Source organism: Penicillium diatomitis (genome assembly GCF_028827545.1).
Source record: "Penicillium diatomitis strain IBT 30728 chromosome Unknown utg000005l_segment0_segment0, whole genome shotgun sequence".
NCBI classification, from domain to species: domain Eukaryota; kingdom Fungi; phylum Ascomycota; class Eurotiomycetes; order Eurotiales; family Aspergillaceae; genus Penicillium; species Penicillium diatomitis.
In genome coordinates, this window is record NW_026623177.1 from 2,657,728 (window position 1) to 2,679,995 (window position 22,268).

At 51.2% G+C, this 22,268-nt stretch overlaps 7 protein-coding genes across 7 annotated transcripts; 2 read left to right on the forward strand and 5 right to left on the reverse strand.

Moving 5' to 3' along the window:
* Nucleotides 1-436: 436 nt before the first annotated feature.
* Nucleotides 437-649, forward strand: N7539_005376 (uncharacterized protein; the record flags this gene model as incomplete). Its single annotated transcript, XM_056934978.1, has 1 exon — nucleotides 437-649. The coding sequence occupies one exon, from the start codon at nucleotides 437-439 to the stop codon at nucleotides 647-649; it is 213 nt and encodes a 70-aa protein (XP_056790172.1).
* A 2,993-nt stretch (nucleotides 650-3,642) lies between these two features.
* On the reverse strand, nucleotides 3,643-4,402 carry N7539_005377 (FKBP-type peptidyl-prolyl cis-trans isomerase; the record flags this gene model as incomplete). The annotated part of the gene is made up of 6 exons (XM_056934979.1): nucleotides 3,643-3,682; nucleotides 3,743-3,781; nucleotides 3,886-3,906; nucleotides 3,981-4,041; nucleotides 4,116-4,186; nucleotides 4,269-4,402. 6 exons carry the CDS (start codon nucleotides 4,400-4,402, stop codon nucleotides 3,643-3,645), a joined length of 366 nt encoding a protein of 121 aa, XP_056790173.1.
* Nucleotides 4,403-5,078: 676 nt separating this feature from the next.
* Nucleotides 5,079-6,075, reverse strand: N7539_005378 (uncharacterized protein; the record flags this gene model as incomplete). The annotated part of the gene is made up of 3 exons (XM_056934980.1): nucleotides 5,079-5,726; nucleotides 5,830-5,949; nucleotides 6,016-6,075. The coding sequence occupies 3 exons, from the start codon at nucleotides 6,073-6,075 to the stop codon at nucleotides 5,079-5,081; spliced, it is 828 nt and encodes a 275-aa protein (XP_056790174.1).
* Nucleotides 6,076-6,528: 453 nt separating this feature from the next.
* Nucleotides 6,529-7,317, reverse strand: N7539_005379 (haloacid dehalogenase, type II; the record flags this gene model as incomplete). The annotated part of the gene is made up of 1 exon (XM_056934981.1): nucleotides 6,529-7,317. The coding sequence occupies one exon, from the start codon at nucleotides 7,315-7,317 to the stop codon at nucleotides 6,529-6,531; it is 789 nt and encodes a 262-aa protein (XP_056790175.1).
* Nucleotides 7,318-11,211: 3,894 nt separating this feature from the next.
* On the forward strand, nucleotides 11,212-15,174 carry N7539_005380 (putative nuclear migration protein; the record flags this gene model as incomplete). Its single annotated transcript, XM_056934982.1, has 2 exons — nucleotides 11,212-14,227; nucleotides 14,297-15,174. 2 exons carry the CDS (start codon nucleotides 11,212-11,214, stop codon nucleotides 15,172-15,174), a joined length of 3,894 nt encoding a protein of 1,297 aa, XP_056790176.1.
* Nucleotides 15,175-16,017: 843 nt separating this feature from the next.
* N7539_005381 (cytochrome b5-like heme/steroid binding domain-containing protein) lies at nucleotides 16,018-16,594 on the reverse strand (the record flags this gene model as incomplete). The annotated part of the gene is made up of 2 exons (XM_056934983.1): nucleotides 16,018-16,095; nucleotides 16,418-16,594. The coding sequence occupies 2 exons, from the start codon at nucleotides 16,592-16,594 to the stop codon at nucleotides 16,018-16,020; spliced, it is 255 nt and encodes an 84-aa protein (XP_056790177.1).
* An 807-nt stretch (nucleotides 16,595-17,401) lies between these two features.
* N7539_005382 (putative mRNA splicing factor RNA helicase (Cdc28)) lies at nucleotides 17,402-20,770 on the reverse strand (the record flags this gene model as incomplete). The annotated part of the gene is made up of 1 exon (XM_056934984.1): nucleotides 17,402-20,770. The coding sequence occupies one exon, from the start codon at nucleotides 20,768-20,770 to the stop codon at nucleotides 17,402-17,404; it is 3,369 nt and encodes a 1,122-aa protein (XP_056790178.1).
* Between the last annotated feature and the right edge of the window lie 1,498 nt (nucleotides 20,771-22,268).

A 22,268-nucleotide genomic window follows, 5' to 3' on the forward strand; every position in this document is an offset into this window, starting at 1 on the left:
ACTGGCGGTTAAACTTTTTCGACAATCCTGGACGATGGCTCAGTCAAGCTTCCCACGCAAAACGCAAGCTTCTCACACGACAACTTACCTAGTCCAACAAGCACGAACAGTAATAGACCGTGTATAAGCATTGCTTTTTTCATCCCGAGACTCAATTCATGTTGTGAGTAGTCTTCGACCGAGAAGGTAGGAACTACTTCACAAGTCCCAACTGTACATACTCGATTCCCGAACTTGCACCGGGCATTAATTCTCCGAAGAAGCCCCTGCACGGAAAAAAAATTGAATCTCATTTCCTCCATTCCACTCAAAAGATCGACAAGTAGAACACTACTACTGAATAAGTGTATCGCTATAAGTTACCAACCCTGAGTAATATCATACTACCAGCATGAAAAGGGCAGTCGGTAAGTCGATATTTCAACCGGACCCAAGAATGTTACGACTCGAAACACCCAAGGAACAGGGTTTGCCGCGTCTCTGGAAGGATCGCCCACAGGTCAGCATGCTGGTCAATCCTTACCGCGGCCCGCCAGGAGGGGTCGGTGCTGCCAAACCGCGACAGGAAGCTGCTTCTGTCTGGGTGGGTACAGGAGAACAGAACAGTGGATCTCGATGGCTGGATGTGTACAAGATTATAGATTACTAAGAGCACCTAACGTAGTGGCACCAGTCAGGAGTCTAGTCGGGAGTCAAGGAGCACAGGTGTGGATTTATCACGATGGAATTGGGACCGGGACGCCGGAAGCTTCATGGTTCTCTGAGTTGGGTTGAGGATGGGTCTAGACTGGGACTCTCGGGAGGCGGGCGGGAGCGCAGAAAGCGAATTAGTAATGCACAGTGCACAGTGCACACAAAGTGTCCGTGAAATTGATTCGGGTGTTTGCATAGATTTTGTGGTTAGACTTGATTGTGATCGAAGACCGAGGCGAAATGGATACGATAATGAAGGTTGTCAAGTACGATTTGTGAGACGCCCAGGGATCTCACGAGGACTGCCAAAGTCAGATTATGGGCCTGGACTGCGCAGTCTTGGCACGAGGTTTCGTAGTACTGTAGAGAGGTCCATATCTGCATATCAGGCAGCCAGTGGCCCATAGTATATTTCAATTAAAGTATAGTACAATAAAGGTAATTGATTCTACCGACTGAGTGCCACACTAGGTAGGTGTTTAATGTATGCTTTCCAGGATCAGCAAGTTGAACAAGACTACGAGCCCGAATCTTCGCTCCGCACTCACGACCAAGTTGAGGCTAAGGGCCTAGAGTGGACTGTCTGACTCGATTGCACTGTTTGACTCGGGACACATTCCTTGAAATCTTTTTTTTTTTTTTTCAAAAAAAAAAGACAAAGACCAAGAAAAGTCACTATGGTTGCAAACATGCAGTTGTCCCCTATAATCTTGTGCAGGCTTCCGTCTGCACGTGGGAAAATTCGCCGTTCAAGTACCGATATTGACGTTGGGCTCCACACTGGACTACTGGACTGTTTCATTATCAAAGCTTGTTAACCTTGACGCGGGAAAAACAAAAGTCGGTTTGACGGATACCGTGGGAGGATGGACCTAGTCCGACGAGTGAAGCAGGGCCAAGGATGACACCGACTGCGCAATCATATTCCCACGGTCGTCGCACGCGTGATTCTATCGTCTGGCATTTTGGGGGTTTCCCAAGTGTTGCAGCAACTGATATCCGGTTCCGTCAAACGCAGATGGGGGTTCCAACAATTTTTTCTTCTTTTTATTCTCGGGACATGTGCTCGTCTACGCATCATTCTCCTCCTTCTCGACCGTTCTCCTGTCGCGACAATGATTGGATGAAGCTTGCGAACCACTACCTTCCTTTTCGGGGTAAGGCTGATCGACGGTACGCAGCTTCGGCTAAGCGGACGCTGGACCCGAGCGATGACATGTCTTGACCCGTCGGCCAGAAAAGGATTGGTGAGGCTTGCCATAACATGCCGCGGTGGTCTCGGCTAAACCGAGCCATTGCCCATAAACGGAGAAGATCGGAGTGTCAGCGGCCGCGCGATTGACTATTGATGGATGCTGCGACATCGCACGTCGAGTTCCCCACTTGATGGTGTGAATTGGTGCTCGATTCGACTGCTCATGACTCCGCGACGTCTGCGTATGTAAATGAGCCGGTGTTCTACACTTATATAATGTCTTCCCAGCTACAGATGCGATTCCACGTTTTAAAGTACGTCTTCTGGAATGGTGTACACTTTACAGAGGAAATGAACCTGGAATCCGAATCTAAAAGGTCTGCTGGGTACGAGTAGTTCATCAACATTACGCGGGAGTGGATCGTTAAAAGGAAGCTCCATATGGAAGACTGGAATTGACATCTCGGCTTAGCAACGTCTCCAAGCTGGGTGCAAATTGGGTGTCTGGAAAGCACCGAGGAGACTGAATGTCTTGAGGTATTTTGACCGACAAGTTTTGCACTTCATCTCACCAATCACTGGGAAAATGGTTTGACATTTTGCAAGTCCCAGCGTCATTCCTGCGTAATCTGACGCTGGTCTGGATCATGGCGATTTTGACTTTTGACATTTGGTTCGGTATCAATGCCAGATTCCAGTAATTAGAGAACGGTCCGAGGTATTCCTTCACCGGCAAGACGTAAGTTGAGAGGACTCCCCCGTCCTCGACGGCACATAATGCCATAGGTGTTAGGACGTCACCAATAATGTAAGAACGTTCCGATCGTCATGGCCCCGATAGGCACGGGCCTTGATCTACCGTTGAACCACTCTCACTTGAAACCTTCCAATGGCCTGTTGCTCGAGGATATCGGGTGTCGCCTAAAGTACCGTCGAGGCATCACAGATATGTGTCATTTCTTTCTTCAGTAAAATTGTCTTTGTGAAAGGCCCACGAGAACGTCTTACAAAACGACATTCCCGGCGCACTGGCCAAGATGAACAATCGTTGACGAGGCCAAAAGATGGTTCTGACATGAGTGCGTGCCAGAAGCCGGCGAGCACAATTTTCTTTCGATCTTGCTCAGGGGGGTCGAAGGCATTCATCTTGCTGAACTCCCTCAGAAAGCATAGCTTCATCCTGGACGCTGACCCATGTGAGACAGTGGTGGCTTGACTCCGAAGTGATCCCGGGACGTGGGAGGGATGCCCGGGTTGTGGGGAACCCAAGGGAACTCCGAATGTCGGTCAACTCTTGATTGACCTCGAGATTCAGGGGGTGGTATTGAGCTCTGCCTTTGGTTGATCGTAAGCCACACTTTACCCTGGCACTTTGTGGATTCACAGACACGTTCTGGTATGCCTCAGTTCGCCTTGGCAGCTGCTGTCAGCACTTTGTCACCGGTAAGGGGGCTGGATTTTACCCGGGATCAGGGGAACGATTCAAGACGGGCGTTGTCTCCTGATGCTTACCCGGACGCGGATGCGAATACAAGTTTGTAATGTGCAGGCGATGAGAAAAGTTCGAGAAATAGCCAGTTACTCCCAATAAACATTAAACACTGTCTCCAGACAGCAGGATTGGCAGAACATGAAATAAGGTGCCATATGAGAAAGAGACGTCAGTGGCAGTAGCCTCCAGATACCAATGAAGTGGACATCGTTGTGAAGTGTTCGATTCTTTGTTCAGATTGCTGTGTACATTCCCAATCCATCTAAGCACTCTTATTGTTGATCTTCAGAAGCTCAACCTCGCTGTTGATGAGTCAGTATTCGAGGCAGTCTGTGCACAGAATCAAATCCTGAGGTACTCACAAGATCAAAGTAGAGCCCGCGGGGATCTTGCCAGCCGCCCTACAGAAAAATTTGGTCAGTACATACATCCGACATCGTTTGAGCGACGATACTCGAAGCTCGAGCAAGCGATACGACTCCGTCAACTTGGGACTGATACTTACTTGTCACCGTATCCGTAGTCACTGCAATTTGATTGTTAGTCACAGCCATCCAGGCAGCGTACATGCCGCAAGGTAGAGTCTAACAATGTACTTACGGCGTGATGGTCAGAATTGACTTTTCACCCAGCGTCATCTGCTGGACACCCTCATCCCAACCTATTCCAGTCTCATCAATATGTGTCGCCATGAATCACAGATTTCAACCGACTACTAGTACTAGGGACACTTACCCTTGATGACCTGTCCAACACCGATCTGAACATTCAAGGGGCCCCGACCCGGTGAGCGAGAGCTATCAAACCTATGGCAAGGAGTCAGCACATCCGCCATACAGAGTATCGCTAGCAGAAAGGGTGCCTTTTTTTAGATGATCACCAACTTACTGCTTGCCCTGGAATCCCTTGTTGGCCTTCTTGGCATCGTACAGCCATCCGGTGTAGTGGATCGAGACCTTGTCGCCCGAGGCAGGCGAATCGGACCCGTTGCCACGAGTGATGATCTTTCTCTCGACACCCATTGCGCTGAATATGATACCGTTAAAGGATGAATGGGTGTAGTATGATTTCTCGATGGTTGTTCAAATGCGGGGCAAATCAGATTCGTAGAAGGTTTAATTTTTTTCCTTTGCCGGTGGGGTCGTCAGGGCGGCACGGCGGCTGGGGTACCAGCCGGAGTGACTGGAATCAGAGCGTTGATATCGCCCAGCGTTCAATCAGTCTCCTCTCTGAAGAAAGCAGGTCTTTTTATAAGCCGGGGAGACTGAAAACCGAGAACTTATACTGTATTTAGTCAGCCCGAGGGAAGACAATACTTACGACTCCTTTACTGGTAGACAATGTGTCAGCGATTCCCCCCAATCGCCGATGATCTGAGACCTGTGCGGAAGGCCGTTGACCCTGTCGTACCTACGTCACACTTTATTATGGCCTTGAAGGCCGAGGTTTTGGTTTTAATCTATCTGCGCAGGCCTCTCTAACACAACTGCTTTGCGAATGCTCAAATGACGCTATCTGTGCGCAATACGTGCTCGCAAACGCTTCAGATCATACTTGGACCCTGAACCTCTAAAATCACCAGTTTTGAATATCACCGAGGTACGAGACGACCCTTTCGAATAGGATCTTTCGAGGCTCAGCTTGATCGGGATCGCTCAGTGCATGCGAGGCATTGGGTATCACCGTACTTCGATGGTCCTAGATATCTCGCCCGCACCCGTTCGAAGCCTTCTCCCACCGATCGAGGAGAACCTCTTTATCCACCCAGTCAGGTACAGACTGGTCACGCCCTGAGTACAGGACCATCATTTTTTGGCCCAGCAGTCCTCGACTTCCAATGCTACCAAATGTTTCGCTGAGGCGTGCATCTGTCAGATCAGAGCTGAAGAGGTCATCTTCAGATGGCTCTGCGGGGCTCTTGGGGCTGACAAGACTCAGGAATCGACGACTGCTCACGGGTGCATTGGCCGGGTATCCGATTCGACTAGTCACTGAGAGAGGTACGATCGTGTCCACGGACTCGTTCTCTTCGTATGTGTTTCGCTCGGCATCAAAGACCGCCTTCTTGTACAATTCTCGCATAGAGGCAGGGCTGTCTCTGGCCGTGCCACATTTGACCACCCACAGAATTGCCTCGCGATCAGAGACGGGAGCTTGCATGATAGCTCCGTCGACTGGAGTCCGCAGGACTGGCTCCCAGCATTTGTCCAATACCGGATGCGCTGGCCGGGGTTTGGGGCTATAAAGATAGTGCATCACATCTTGACTGCCCGTTGAATGACCCATCAGCACAACTTTTCCAGGTCCATAGTGCGGCTCCTTGTATTTGCGGATATACTCGACAGCCTGCGCGATTTCGTCGGTGTCAGTCCCGAGTCGGCCCATGCCCCAGCCGCCATTGGAGCAGCTGAGAACGAGATTGAAGACGGACCAGTCACTCAAGGCCTACGACCACGTCTTCGAGGTATTCGACCGTCCCAAGTCCATCACCGAGACCGCCGATAAAGAGGAGGGTGTGTGGTTTTCGGGGGCTGCCGTGGGTGTGCTCGAAGGCGATTAGGCTGGTGGTCTGTGGAAGGGGAGCGCCGCGAGGTTAGCTTTTCAGTCAAGTTGAACCTAGGATGATCATCTGTACAATGTGGTGAAGTATACCGGCTTGTCCGACCGCCAGCGATGTGAGTATTTTCAGCTGCATCACGAATGACGCGAGACTATTCCAAGTGCAGTGTAGAAAAGAAAGGCACGTCGATCTCCAACTCGAGCAGGGCCAGCCTGGGCAGCGCGGGATCAGATTAGATAAGGCGGCTAGTCTGATCAGATAATCTCGTAGGCACAGCCGCGCACTGCTGCGACAGGACAGAAATAAATCAACGCACTTCTGATGCTATACCGAATTGATTAGCTGTTTCCAAAATATTGACATGTGTCCTCATTGCTCAAAAGGCCATTAGTAGCATGCAGGGCAGTGCTCCTCCCGATTCACCAGTGGCACAATGTTGAATGGATGCTACACGTGCAGAGTTCAAGTGATACCTAAGATGGCGATCAAGTGTATCCCCCCCCTTTTGACTTTCAATCAGACAATACAGTCCACGCGTAATTTCAAAATCCAGACGGAGGCCTTGCTTGAGTCAATTTTTGTAGCCCTCTACTCCGAAATGCCAAAGCGCCGAGCGACTTCGATCAGACCCTCTTCGTCAATCTTGACCCACATATCGACCATTCCATCCTCTTTCGCCTGCGCGGCCTTCTCAGCCGTCCATGCCTCCTCCTGGTCTCGCTCCACATAAATTGTCTGGAAGCCGCACTTTCGCGCTGCCTGAAGATCTTCCAAGTGTGCCGCCACAAGTGCGCACTGCACGGGCTCGATTTGCAATAGTTTGGCAGCGCCCAGATAGACCTGAGGTGAAGGTTTGTATGCACCAAAATTCTCGGAGCTGATCAAATGAGCGAATGGCAGATTCCCGTATTCTTGGAGGTCTTCCAATAGTGAAACATTGCCATTGGATAGAGTCGAGGTGATGAATTGATTGTTCAAAAGCTCGAGTCCACGCGAGCTGTCCGGCCACGGAGTCAACCGGTGCCATGCAAGAGTCAACTCTTTGAGCTCGTCGTCATTGAATAAACCCTGAAGGGCGTGATTTTCCAGGATGTCTTGTAGCGCAGTGCGATGATGCTGATCGACACTCACAAAAGGCTTGGACGCGTCAAAAGACCTGGTGAATTCGCCGTATGATTTCCGCCATTCTTCGGCGATGCCGAGCCAATCTGCCTCGGTGAATGATGAAATTCGAGACCGCAGGTCGGCTGAGAGCTCCCTGTGTGTATCTTCAAGTGCTTTCTGGCCTGCATCCTGCAAGGACTTGGTGACGCTGATGCGCCATTCGACGATTGTTCCAAAGACGTCGAAGAAGAGCGCTTGAGGTAGGGTCGTCATGGTGGGGTATTTCATACTTTGTAGAATCCGTAGTGAGCTGCTCACCGAGTTCAAGATTGGTTCCCTATATTGGTAGGCTCTGCACACAAGATCCGAGTGATTGCTCACGAATCACCCGGGTGAAATATGTGAGCTCCCGCTGAAATGCCCGACGGTGACAAGAATGAATCTTCCTTGACATACGGACCGAGGTAATAAAGGCAGTATGTTGCGGTTCCCCGCCCCCCCAGAGAGATCGTCCAGGGACTAGTTCTTTTCCGAAGTAGCATTGCCAACAGTCAGAAAGTAGTAACCAGAAACGTCCAGCCCGATCGCATTGAGTTAGCATGTGATGTCTGTAGTGCTAACCTACGTTTTTTTCTTTTTCTTTGGAGCTGGATGCAATTTTTTGGCTCAATTCTTGGACGTAGTCAACTTTGTTGGTAATTAATTCGAGACACCCTGTCGGACGCGTGAGTCGACGACAGTCAGCCTAGTCGATCCAAAGTACCCCCGAAGAGGGCTTCGATTTGAAGTGACAACTTGATCACATAGAAGGTTTATCTTCTATTTATTTTTTTCCATGGCCTTCGAAAGAAAGCACGGCTCAGGTTGCGTTGAAGGTAATAATAGGTGGGCTCACCGAGCTCTCCATGCTAGCTTGAGGGTCTTCACCTTGGGAAGATGGATGCCAAGATTGTGAGGCAGAAAGTGCGCTCACCTGGTCACTGGTGTCATTCCTGAACCATCGTCCCCTCTACTTCGTCTAGTGTTCCATTCCGACTATTGTTCAATTTACTTTCCGACCGGTCTTTGCACGCATCTTTAATCACTGCCACATTGCGAAGAGATCTAGATGCAACGGATAGGGCATGTTCTCGGTCAGCGTCACCTGTAAGCGCACCCTCGATTGAGTAACCATGTCCGCTCGACAAGCCCTGTACCGGCCCAAACGAACAGGGATGATGGGGTCTAAGGGTTGCAAACTAGTGGAAGAGCAATATACCTTAGATTAACTTGTCATTCGCTGACGCAGTGTGTCATCTCTCGTCCCAGGACACGATTGCCAAGCACGGTCAATCCTCAATCAAATTTTTGGTGACAGGTCCGCCTGTGCAGCATCGAAGTCGAGGTCTGGAACGCGTTCCCCCGGCTTATCCCTCGCATTCCAAATTCGTTCCCCTCGTGGTATTTCGAGTTTCACTTCGTGCTGCTCCATGATCGCCAGAGTCCAGACTGCACTCTAATGTGTCGGGCGGCACTCGATTGATTGTCGCGAGTTGCAACCTGGGTCAATACGTTAGATCAGACGTCGATGGAGGACAAGAGCTGCTGACGAAGATCAAGAGCCATATTGACCTTTTACGAGAACTTGCTGGAGCCCTTCTTCCCGGAAAGCCTATCATTTGGTCATAATAACCAACAAAAGTCGCCTCGATGAATCTACAATCTCGATACGTGGGGACTTCTGAAGCTCTCATGGAGTCATGGATTTTGGTGGAGACCTCGTATGGATCCTGTACCAGAAAACCAGCTTTCTCATGTTACCCAATCAAGCCCGCCTCACACTCCGGAAAGTTAATTGTACCCGAACCCCTGAAGCGACACGTTTCCGGTGGTTGAATGCGAATAGTTCGCAATTGCTCGTGCTGGCTGCGACTCGCACGCGACAGAGGGCGATGAGCGATGATAGAGCCACAATGCGAGGCTCTCGAAAGCTCAACGGCAGCTTCCGTCGAGAGTGTTAGTTCTCAACTTCTCATGGTCGGAAACGATCGAACTGAGATCGTCCGGAGATCAAACTTGAAACACGCAACACAGACCACCAGGATCCGGCGTCCTTCCGACGATGTGAAATTGCCTATGCCGATCAACACCGTCCAAGCTTGCACTAGAAACGAACTGGCCAACGACCTGACGCCTATGGTGCCAGAACGGCAAGAATTTTTCTTAGCCCGGACGCTAAGCAACGCTACGATAAGTCCTCATTTGATCGGGGTTCTCGTCTTGTCTTGACTATGGCAAACATCATTGGCCTCCCGGGAGGATTTGTATGCAGTTGTGCACTGTGATAGCGCCGCCCTAGTTCTCATTGGGTTGGTGATCCGGCCTGTCGCTTGAACACACTTTCGGCATATGTTTCTGCCACGAGCCTCGGGAGAATACTTCAAATGCAGTGGTCGTCTTCTGCATGAATTGAGCCCATACGACGACCTGCAGGAGAATCTTGCCAAAACAACCGGGTTTCGACTAAATGTCCACGTTGTTTGAGTGCATTGGGTCTCGAAAGAGCGCAAAGCGCCCATGTCAAGCCCAACGAAAGGGGGCCAAGACCACTTTCCCTCGAACTGAGTTGCTCGTTTCCTTGAGTGGAGCACTTTTGTGGTCCACCGAGGGACGGAGCGCGGAACGATTCGCTGTGAGCTGGTGTAAATCTTCCCCTTTCGCTCACGAACGCCTTCAGCCATACCCCGACATCTCGACTCCTGTTCCAAATTGGAATCCGCCAGTGGTGATTAACACTTTCCCGAGTCATCATCATTCGCTCATTTGCGCCGACCGACTTTCTTTTTGCGGCTTTTGTACACTCATCGCCTCAATCGCGTACTGTTCTCATCGCGCTGAACTGAAATGCCGAATAAAATTACGAATATATGAGTCGCGCTCGGAGGTTTGGTACTTCCCAGTCTATCGTGGTTGGCCAGCCGTAGGCCGGGGGCCCTGTCATATACACAGCTCCACACACTATTGACGGCGTCGCTGGGTGTGGCCTGAGAGGGCCATGAGCGATGCGCTGACGTTTCGCATAACGGCGTTTGGCATGCTGGTTTTGGCTCACCATTCCAATTCAATTGCAAGCTGCGCGCAGTTGGGCTAATTTTGCTAGTTTGACTAGTGCATCGAGTGGCACTTGCTGGTGGAGCAAGCTGTATCTTGGCCGATGGGGCTGGCTTTCTAGCTTTCCCCATGCCCCCTTTTTCTTCCTCATGACTGAATTAAACACTGCGCCGGCCGCTAACCAACCTCGACGAACTAGCGTCAATCTGACCTTTCTCCTCTCATTGACGTTCATGAACATTTGCCTCGCATCCGAGGCCGATCAGCCGTAATCATCGACAGTGCAGCCTATGTCAATATCGGCGGCCAAGGTCCAGTCAAACGGGGCGGATCGCGGACCTCGTAAATTCACATCCTCGCCTTAACATTATGTGCTGAAACAGGAACCCAGCGGTCTAAGACCCTTTAATTCCTCGCCCCATCCCCAGACGTACTGTAGTCCATTTCGGGATATCACCCGTCTCGAGTGCTGTTCAACATCACTCGCAAATCGTGGACCGTTATCCTTCGTCATCTCCTCCAGATCTCGCTCAGGAGGCTCGAGTGACAAGATTGATCCATATTCTCTCTTTGACTTTCGCGGAAGTCCAACGCACGACCTTCGCGTTCCTCAAAGTCCTCTGTTCATGTGAGTCCATGCACTGGAAGCACCCCATGCATCCAGCGATCCCGCTTCTCCTCTCCCCTCGCGCTCATGGGCATGCATCCCGGGTTCCGCGCTGCCACAGAATGGCTGACCGATTGAATGTTCCACCGCAGCCACCTCGAAGAAAGACGTCCTTGCGCACGTCGTACGTCAAAAGTCAAAAGTGGCGAGGCTGCCCGAACTCCCCGCCTCGTCGTCGGACCAAGACCGTCGAGCACAAAGAATCCCCCAAACGCCAACTTGAAGTCCTTTGCCACGAATAATTCATTTGCGCCAGGCAGCTCTGTAAACGACTTTCACTTGTCGAGCACTTTGGCTAGCACGAAACAGCCGATTCGCCTTCAGCTATTGACTGGTAATGATTTGATCGGCCGTTCGCTGCGCAATTCGTATGCGGAATGGCCGCAGACTTGCAATCATCTGTGCCCGCCATGGCTTCAATAACTTCAACGCCGATCAGCTCTCGGTCGCACTCTAAACCAGCATCGAGACCTCCACGAGGTCGAAATGGACGTAACTCGTCTCCCGCCCCTCCATCCTCGCCGCCAGGGTTGCCCACGCCCGCATTCTCACCCGATGGACCTAGCGACATGGATGATGACCTCCCGGAAGATGACAGCCTCTCGCCGTTTGATGCTCGCAGAATCACACCAACTCTTCATGCCTCCCTTGTATCGGAAATTCTCAATCTTCGCCGGGAAGTCGACAGCAAAACCAAAGCGATCGATATCCTGGAGCAAAGTCTACATGAATCGAGGACCGAAAGCGAAACGTTGGGCGAGAACTTGTCGAAAGCGAGTCGTGAGACTCGCTCCCTCAAGCACCAGATCCAACTGCTGGAGGGAGGCACCTCGTCAGCGATGTCGGAGCTGGCTCGGGAGCGGGATGAAGCAATGGAGAACATGAACGACGTCCGCAAGAAGCTTGAACAGACGCAAAAACGAGCACGAAATCATGAGCAAGAAGCTGAACGGACGCAAATGCTCTGGGATCGAGATCGCGAAACATGGGAAAATGAGCGTCGCAATTTGGAACGCAAGGTTCACGTGGTGGAAGGCCGATTGAAAACTGTGCTGGGCGAGTTTGCGGCCGTGCAGGAGGTGCAAACAAACGCTTCGCGAACAGAAAACCACGAGGATGCTACCAAGGACAAGACAAAAAATAGCGACACCGCAAGCGTGACATCAAGCAGTCAAGGACGACGCCGCACTAGCATGACGAGCATCACGACAGATGAAGGAGATGCTGTCCCCTACACTCCCACCCGGTATTCTGTGATGAGCAAGGGAGATTCAGGGTTGAACTTGGCACAAGAACTTGCATTTGACGAGGACGATGACAATTTCGTTCCTTCCGAGGATGAATACGTTCCTAGCTCTCCTGAAACGCTCCCAGAAGAGCGGCCTCTATCAGTCCATTCTACCGCATCGCACGACATCTCCTTTAAAGCAAGAAAGATTCTCGGTCTCTCAATGCAGAGCAATGCTTCTGTGCCTGCGGCCGAATTGCGTGCGGCGGAATCGACAGCTGTTTGGAAACCTGCAAACCCACCTCTGGAGTACCGAGATATGGGAATTCAATATTCGCTGCCACCATCTCCGAGGTCATTGTCGACTGTTGGCGAGAACGAGCCTATTGCAGTGGAAGATTTGGTCTTGGACAGTATGGTTGATAACGACCTCGAGGGGGTGACAACGAGGGATTCCTCAACACTGACAATCAAAATTGGCATGGTTTCGAGTTCTTGCCAGACAATAGGCGATCTGCCCAGTCCGCCTTGGACACCAAACGTGCCAGAACCGTTGACAGAAACTGGGATCGAGGCAAAGCCACAACGAGCCCAAATGGCATCGACGTCGACTCAGACAGACACTGCTCCAGAAGCTGAGCGAACTGACGTTTCGACACTCCCGTTGAGTATTCATGACTCTCCTTCGCAGATGGCAATTCCCATGATCGCAATTCATCCACCGGGCTCTGAGCCCCCGTCGCCTCGGAATAGTGTGGTTCTCCCACCTCAGACGAAAAACGCCTCAGTGGAGGCAAGCTTCCGGTTCGTGATCGACAGTCGTTCCGTGGCTATACAGACGGAGGAAATTCGTATCGATCAACGACCCGTCAAACTGCCCGCCAGCCTTTTGCCTTCTGCCATACAAGATGCGCCCGTCCAATCCAGTATTGAAGAGCCCCCCTTCGAGCCGTATCGTGCACCTGTACCTCCTCCACGATCTGCCAAGAGAGAAAAGCGATCTTTCAACACCGAGCGTCCGGTCAAACCCCCGCGTGCGCATTCTGACGACCTTGTGCAGGCTTATCCGGGCAACAATGACAATGGTCCTCTTTCTAGTAGCCAGGAAGCAGCCGGCCTGCGAAGACCATTCCGCTCCAGCAGTCTATTCGCTGGATTTGAACAACTGAGTGACGAGGACGATCATCACGGTCCAGAGCGGGATGTATTCACGGACGATGAGCTCCTGAATCGACCATTCGCATCGTACACGCTTCATCGTGGAAAAATGGTCGATGTCAAATCAGGGGCCACGATTGCTGAGCATGGTCTTCCGGAAATTAACGAGCAATCGTCAGAGCCCGAATCGCGACCGTCCGATGTGGGCCGTAGCTCGCGTCCTGTCAACCGATCGAGCGCGAGCGCAGCATCCTCCATCCGTCAACCTCGTACACGAAGAGCACTTCCAAATTCGCAAGGTCCATCCAATCACCAGAGAAGTCGAGCTCGTAGCCCAAGTGAGCCGAGCCTGGAGAACGGTAGCATTGGGTCAAGCAATGCACCGCCATTCCCAGTACCTATTCGGCTGAGCTCTCGGAATGTTCCGACGACGAGTAGCGAAGCACCACCAAGCCCATCTCGTTCCACGGGCCGACAATTCTCAGACCGTGGCGGTCGTTCAACGATCGCTCGCCGGCCGACCTTGCGTCGCGTTCGCTCGGCAGCAGCTATGTCTAATTCAGATCTGCCTGAACGTCCCGAGACACGATCATCCCCCGCCCGCTCGGCATCGTCCTTCATGTTGGACAGTCCTACTTTCGACACTCCTCCCTTGCCGATGGACGAGATCACAGTACCTCGTAACCGGCCCAACGTCCGAAACCGGTCGTCTCAGCAGACAGCACCTTCCGTCACTGAGAGCTATGAGCGACAAGGCTCGGTGGGCGCTGTGCAGCCTACGAGTGTAGTCGATGCGATTGCTCAGACCATGGTTGGCGAGTGGATGTACAAATATGTCCGTCGTCGGAAGTCCTTTGGCATGGGTGACGGCAAAGATAATTGGGAAGGGAAGAACCCAGATGAAGTCTCAGCGAACATCACGAATAGCGGTGTCCGGCACAAGAGATGGGTATGGTTGGCACCTTATGAAGGTGCGATCATGTGGAGCAGCAAGCAACCTACAAGCGGCCCTGCTTTGCTGGGTAAGAACGGTCGTAAATGTGAGTGTTAATCCATGTGCAACTTTATTGCTAATACGAAAGCTGGTGCTAACGAAGTGATCATTGTAGTTAATATCCAATCAGTCCTTGATGTCAAGGATGACAATCCAATGCCCAAGGGCTCGACCAACGGCACCAGCCCTCCGCCTTTCAACCGCTCCATTCTCGTCTTGACCCCTCAGCGTGCCCTCAAATTTACCGCACTCACCGTTGAACGCCACTATGTTTGGCTAACAGCTTTGTCTTTCCTCAGCCATTCCTCTGTGGGACTTCATGATCTAGCCGCATTCCCCCCGGCACCCCAAGAGGAAGCCACAGCGGGCCCGTCACAGGCTACTCTCCGACGCAACCCAATCCGCGACTCTATTCGAGTTGCCAAGGGTAAGCCACGACCTTTAGCCAAGGGCAAAAGATCATTCCCAAGCGCTCCGGTGCCAGAATTGCCCGATGTGGAAGATCTTGACCTGGCGGCCGACGCGCCCCACGTACCTCGATTCTCAAACCACAGCAGCCACCATCACACACGAAAGCGCAGCAACACAGGTCCCCGCACCCCAGCACTTCAAGCGATCCGCAGCTTCTCCAGTCAAGGCGCCATCCCAGCTTCTCACAGCGGAATCATGAGTTCGCACGATCCGCACTTCTTTCCCGCGGCTCCTCCAGCTCTCCCCGCAGGGATTCGAAGCGGTCGTAGTAGCATCAGTCGCACTTCTGAGGGCAGTGGACGCACTAGCCATACGGCTACGAGTAATATGTTTGATGTTGGAACTGTGCGGATGGAGGCATTCATTGATCCTCATCTGGACCAAATCAATCGAACACGAGCCATGCCCTCCAGCAGGCCGCGCCATTCGCGCAAGACATCAAGTCAATGGAGTCCACCGGGTGCACCATCTGTGGCTGAGAGCGAATTTTCGTTCCGATCAGATCCATTCCGAGGGTTCTAGCCAGTGTTCTCGTCAAAAGCACGAGTTCATATGCTCTCTTGCTCTCTCCGGTGTCTCTCGCACCTTCTCACCCTCTCTTTGTCCCCTTCTCTTATAGCACATTCCAACCAAGCACACGGTCTTCCACTATTTTCCCTCTCTCAGCACTCGCCAAGCACTTCTGCATCGCATCTTCTCCGTCTTTGGAGTTTATCATTCTCATTTTCATTCTCTCGTGTGGCCTGTGGCTGATTTTGATACCATCCTGCGCGTGCCAGTGAAATTAGTAATTCCCGAGAATCCTCGGGTGCTATTAGCGTTTCTTGTCTAGGATCTTTTTTTTTGCGACTACCTTTCTCTTCCATTGTCTTGTTTATACCATGCGATCTCTGGAAGAAAATCAGAAATCTGGCGGGAAGCTTACAAATTAGGGTGGGAGGCACCAACCTTGGTCAATACTTCATTACGTGATCAACCACTCTGACTCGTATTTACGGATCTAGTTGAAACCCTTAATTGGACGTCTAGGAATGTACCAAAGCATCGAGATGTGTTATATACTTAAATACAGTGTGTAGTACCGTCAAGACTTGTATATAGATACAGGAGTAATGTTCACGCATTTCAAGGATGAAATGACTATCACGAGGTTTCAACTGAACGGACCTCGGCTACTCCCGCCCTCTGCGAGCCGGGATCACTCTCCGCCCAGTTTCCCCGTCTTATCCCGGATTCCACGACCACAGCCCACACGACTAGCAACAGAGACAGATGAGAGACGAATGACAAGCACAGAAGGTATAGGAACGTCGCAAAGGCGACTGTTCAAGCGCTCGAGTCATAATCAATTATTCACCCCCTGCCTCACAGCTTCGCGGCATCCTTCACGTCGCCAATCTTCAGTTTGGGTGTGTATTTCTTGAGAACGGATTCGTTGTGGTACTACACGTTGCGATATCACAGACAAGAGTTAGCAAATCGGGGCCTCAAAATATCTTGATAACTGCGTCGTCGAGGGTGATCGCGTGGGTGAGTGCAAGTGCTATACAGCATCTCAAGGGACTCTCCCACTGTCTCTAGGCCCAACTCCGGCGTCACCACGGAACGGGATGCAAGGGACAGTCATCGACAAGCAGGTAGATCATGCGGTGCACGTTGCGCAGTCCAACTTTATCATTCAAGACATGTGTAGGGAGAATATGGAATTCCGGTATCATAGACCTGGGGGCTTTAAAGGAGCGTTTTTACTGCTTAACGAACGTACCTTCCAGAACTGCTTCGTCGCATCCTTGCCTGCGACACGCTTCAAGATCTTCGCACCGCCGGGATGCTCATCCACAAACTTGGTGACGTCGAAGACGGAGTTATCGATGATGATGTACATGCCCTTATCGGCATTGTTGTGAGAAGCCACGTCGGCAGGGGTGAAGGACTTGGACATGGTGATTCGGTATGTAAAGGAAGTAGGTACGGGTAGTTGGCGTCGAAGACGGTGGGATTCGGTGGGTTGGATGGGGTGGATGGAGGGAGGTTGAGAGTGTCGAGGGCTTGCTAAATAAGTGGAGCACCAGGAGAATCGTTTGGATTTTGGAGTGATAGGATCAGGCACGAATGACGGCCTTATTTGGTTCTGGTGTGGTTTTTGGACACGGGGAATGGATGGCACGCGGAGGAAGAGTAGTGTAATCTGGGGCAGGATCTGCTCTTTCAAGTCATTCTAGTCTGACTCGGACCTTACCTCCAACACGTCCAAGCCAAAAACAAGCGGGGCCGAGGTTAAAGTGAAAGGCGCGCGGATATGCCGCGGTCGCTCGGATTGTGAATGACGAGCGGCTGATTGGTGGAGGTGCATAAAGTTGGAGCAACATGGGGCTTTGATAACAGCTATTGAACACATCAAGACAGTAGTGTGGTAGTGTTCATTGTGGAATAGTTTCAGTGTTATGCAGAGTCCTGCAGATATCATGCGCTTTCCAACATAGAATTGTCTAGTAAGACCAAGTAGTTCTATCTTGACATGCAAACCACTCCTATTGGGGTAAGCTTGCAGCTCGAAGCTCCAGGCCAACTATGACATCATACAGGGTGATAGGTGACATGGTCACTTGACGATGATAAGTGTGTCAACATAGAAATGTCTTAAGCCTCGGCTGTATTCAAAGAGAAAGAACCTTTCATGCTGTATATACAAAGATCAATATGTACCACGTCGACTTCGAAGAACGTAGCCACTTGATAAAACTACGACTCAGCTCCGACTCTTCTCCCCAGCCGCCCCCGTGCCTTTAGGAACCTTGCGGTCCAGCCCCAATGACTCCAGATCCTTCTTCTTGTAATAATGCGGCGCCACTTCCACCAGCCATTCCGCTTGCAGAGGCATGTTGCTTCGCATATACTCTTTACTTGTCAACACCAGTTCAAAGTAGATCACCCAGCGGGGGTTGACCTCAAACAGAGTACTCGACGGATGCAGATAGACCGATTGCCCGTTCTTGATGGTCCGGTAGCTGTCTCCTCCTCGTTGGAGTCGAGCCGCATTCGGGAAAAATCCAGAGGTAATGGCCTTTTGAATGGGAACGAGATTGGTGGATCCGCATGTACTGATGGAGACCTCGACGCGATCACAGAGTTTGGCGAGCTGATCTCGGACATCACGAGCGCGAGTAAGACTTCGTTGTTGGAGGAAGTTTTCCTTGGCCCAGACGAAGCTGAAATCAGAATCGACCCATTGATTCCAGATATTGAGTAGAGTGAGGTGATCACCACCTTCTTTGATGGTGAAGCGGTTGCGCGCGCTGTCGGCATGGATCTTCTTGTCCTTGGGACGGAAGAAGAGCGCACTAGCCTCACCGAGCATGGACACGATAGACAGTACTTCCTCAACGCAGCCGTACTGGCCCGCTGCGAGAATAGCCTTGGCGAGCATGGGATCTGTGGGGAACTCGGCCATTTGTCGGCCGACCTTGGTGAGCTCGCCTCGGTCGTTCAGTGCACCAAGAGCATAAAGTTGCTCTAATGCACGAATGATGGTCTCGGCAGGTGGAGGGTCCATGAAATCAAAATCAAGCAGCTGGTCAATGCCCAAAGATTTGAGCATCAGAATCACACTGTTGAGGTTGGTACGTTGGATCTCAGGTGTAGTGTTCTCTTCGAGCTCATTGTAGTACGCCCACTTCGTGTACAGCCGGAAACACTTTCCTGGTCCTACACGTCCAGCACGACCAGCTCGCTGATTGGCAGAGGCTCGGGAGCAGGGAGTCACAACGAGACTTTCCATGCCAGTTCGAGGATTGAACACGTTCTCCTTGACAAAGCCAGGATCGATCACGTAGACAATTCCGTCAATGGTCAGACTGGTCTCGGCAATATTCGTAGCCAGCACGACTTTACGAGCCTTGGGCGGCGTGGGTTCGAAGATCTTGGTCTGAAGTTCGGACGGGAGATTAGCATAAATGGGACAGATGATCATCTCCGGGATTTTGCTGCCTAATTTCCGCGCCGTTTCTTGTAGACTTTGCTCGGCGGCTTCAATTTCCTCTTGACCCGTCAAGAAGACAAGGATGTCCCCGGGGCCTTGAGTGACATGAATCTGGAACACGGTGGTAATGGCAGCAGCGAGGTAATTGGCCTCGGGCTGCGATGTATAGTGCACATCGACAGGGTATCGACGACCAGGAATATTGAAAATGGGGGCATCGTCAAAGTATTTTTGGAACTTCTGTGCATCCATGGTAGCCGAAGAGATCAGCAGCTTTAGGTCAGGCCGAGCTTTGGCAATATCTTTGAGCAGTCCACAGGCTATGTCGGTCGGCACCGTACGCTCGTGAGCCTCGTCGATCATAAGTGCCGAATACTGGCCAAGATCAGGCTCGGTGAGTAATTCACGCAGGAGCATACCGTCGGTCATGTACTTCAGGATGGTCTTGTCGCTGGTGTTGTCCTCGAAACGGATGGCGTATCCAACCTCATTTCCAAGCTTAGTGCCCATTTCTTCGGCCACACGCGCCGCAACACTCATCGCAGCGACTCGACGGGGCTGTGTGCATCCAATCTTCAGGCCATCTTTAGTGAAGCCAGCCTCGTGAAGATATTGCGGGATTTGTGTGGTCTTTCCTGAACCAGTTTCACCAACAATGATGAGTACCTGGTGGTCATGAACAGCCTGAATGATCTGATCGCGGAATTGGTAGATTGGCAAGCTTTTCCGGGTCTCTTCCATAGTCGCCGCTTTCTTCTCGGCAGCATCCACCTGCTGCTTGAATCGCAATTGCTCCTGTGTCATGGGCTTCTGGGTTCCTTCGATCTTGGACTCCATCACGAAATTAATTTGTTGTGTGTCGTCGAAGACATATTCGTAGTCGCCCTCATCCACAAACTCCGCTTTCTTGATTTGTGCTTTGGCTTTGGCGGCCTGTTCCAGCTCCCATTCTTCGTGCTCGGTCACGAATCTTTCTTGACCAGATTCATCTCGGTCCACGTACCGCTTGTACAGGGCTTCTTCCTTCTTTTTCCGATCGATCTTGCCTTTCTCTGTGATATAGTCCTCTGGCATCATATACCCATCTCGGTGATCGTCAATTCGAAGCCGCTCCTCGGCAATTCGGAGAACCTCACGGTTGCGTGCAAATTCCTCCTTCTCTTTGCGTGTCAGATTGGGGTTCTCTCGAAGCTCGGCCGTCTCCTCGGCGACCTGGCTTCGCAGCAGGGCAAGTCGCTCCGCTTCACGCTTCTTCAGATATTCCTGTCGCGAGCGCTCGCGCAGATCGGGCATCACGGCCGATCGAGCAGCTGCATCATCCGCCAACGCACGTCTCTTTGCCGCTTCACTATCACGAGTCCGGTCCTCCACAATTTTCTTCGATTTGGAACTGTCCTTATTGGCCAATCGCTTCGCAAACTCATCTCGTTCGCGCAAACCCTTCTGCCGCTCCAATTCCTGCTTTGTCTGTGGGTCGATGTCTTCGACCGGGGAGGAGGGGCGCGGTGAGGCGGAACCATCTTCAAGTCTGGTCCGTTTCGCGGGCGATTCCACAAAGTCGACTTCGTCGGCATATCGCTCATCATCTCCAATTTCCTCATCGCCCCATCGATTATCGAAATCGTCTGTGTCTCTCTGCCGCAATTTCTTTGTTCGTGGGCGATCCCGACTTTGAGCATCCCGGCTGCGGTCCCGTTTCCTGCTATCATCCTTCTCTCGACGACTTCGATCTCGGTCATAGTCTGCGTCGCGGTCGCGATCGCGATCTCGATCTCGATCACGGTGTCGACGTCGATCTCGTTCCGCCTCGACGTTGACAGGTCCTAGTGAAGATGCTGGGTCGGGAAGGTCCTCTCCCATGTCCACCAGACGATATTTCTTTTTCGACGATTCTTTGCTGCTAGACGATTTTAAAGTCGACGTACTGGACTGGCTGTTCTTGCCGACGCGTGAAAACAACTGCCCGCAGAATGCGCCGATCTCATCGGGGCTGCCATCGAGAAATGAAACGAGCTTATCTTGCAAGGCAGAGACAGACTTGGCAGACGAAGCTTCTGCAAGGACAAAATCTACCGCAATCGGGTCAGATGCGCCGGTAAGTCGAATGAGTGAGTCTGAGACAAAGGTCTTGTTGTCCATGTTGTGCGCAAACGTTGTGACAGTCGGGAAAAGAGTGGGCGCAGTGAGAATCGTAAAGATGCCGAGGGAGCGAGTCGCGGCAGTAATTCACGGCTGTGTCAAGTCGCTCTCATATTAGAAACATGGGAATGTCAAACAATGAAGATATTGCAATTCGATGCTTAGTGCTCTGAAGAGAGAGAACGCTGAAGTGCGGAAGCAGGACCGCAACTTGGATAATCCAATACTCTGAATTGAAGCTGTCAGTTCCGTGGCGATCTCCGGTCCATAATGCGGCCGGATTATTGTTTTCCCTCCCAGGTGTATGCGCATAGCTTATCTTCCCCCGTCCCACAATGTACGGCAGGCTATCATCTTTAATATGTCCACTGTCCACTGTCAAGAGGCGAATAATCTACCCTTAACATATGTCATTATTAATATGTCAACACTGATTGAAATTTTTCATCTCGGTACCAACAGACAGGTATTAACTTCCAATCTCATGCTAGTACCTATTACAACGGACACGGGCGTAGTAGTCCTCCGCCATCACACAGGTATAGGTATCTAGGCGCCGGAAGAAGTGACCCAATATATCTTTGCATGTCCAGTGTAAAGACAATTTTGCCTACCACCACCACCTCACTCGGCCGACTAGGTTATATGGACTGTGAAGGAGAACCTTACCTGCACTAAAGTATCGTTAGAGCATTCCCAGTGTCCAGTCTCTAATGAGCAAGAAATCTCCTGATACTCTCTTTAATTGAACTTTGGGTCTTTCATACATGTCTCAATCAACGTATCTTGGTACCTAACGTCTTGATCCGTAATAACATAAGCCTGAGTATACCTAGGTATGATAAGATCATTATTTCACCAAGATCTTCCAATATATATACAGGTAAATGACCGGGTGTCTGCACCAGTCCCCCACAACCCAGGGGGCAGCACATACCTCCATAGGTGTAGCGTGTACCCAGTGCCCATTGCATACTATGTAGGTAGCTACATAGCGGGTAGTTATGTATCATTCCAGTCGTACTTCTGATGGGATGGACGGAAGTTCCACATGGGAACCTCCATTCATTTAGCAATGACAGCTCGACGGGGCGTCGTCTACATATGTGTATCAAACATATCCTTATCATATGGTCGCTCCATATACGGACGTACAAGAGAGAAACCGAGAAGTCTTGTCTCATCTAGTGTTTATTAAGGACCATGTTTGGAGCCTGGGCTCAACTAAAACTACACTTGATATCATGCTTCTCTAAAATGTACACTGACTGGAATAGGCTCAAAACCTAATAGAACCAGAAAAATCTCGCTAGTTTGACAGAGCATAGTCATTCATCGTGACTTAAACAGATAGATCTTTGCAGCAGCAGAAGTGCTGAGGGGCAAACATGAGTGCTGACAGGCAGGAATAGGCATCGGAGACGGGGCCTATGTCAGCAAGCCACCGTCCAGATAGGCAGTGCTGCCAACCGGTCAATTGATGACGAATGTGGCAGAT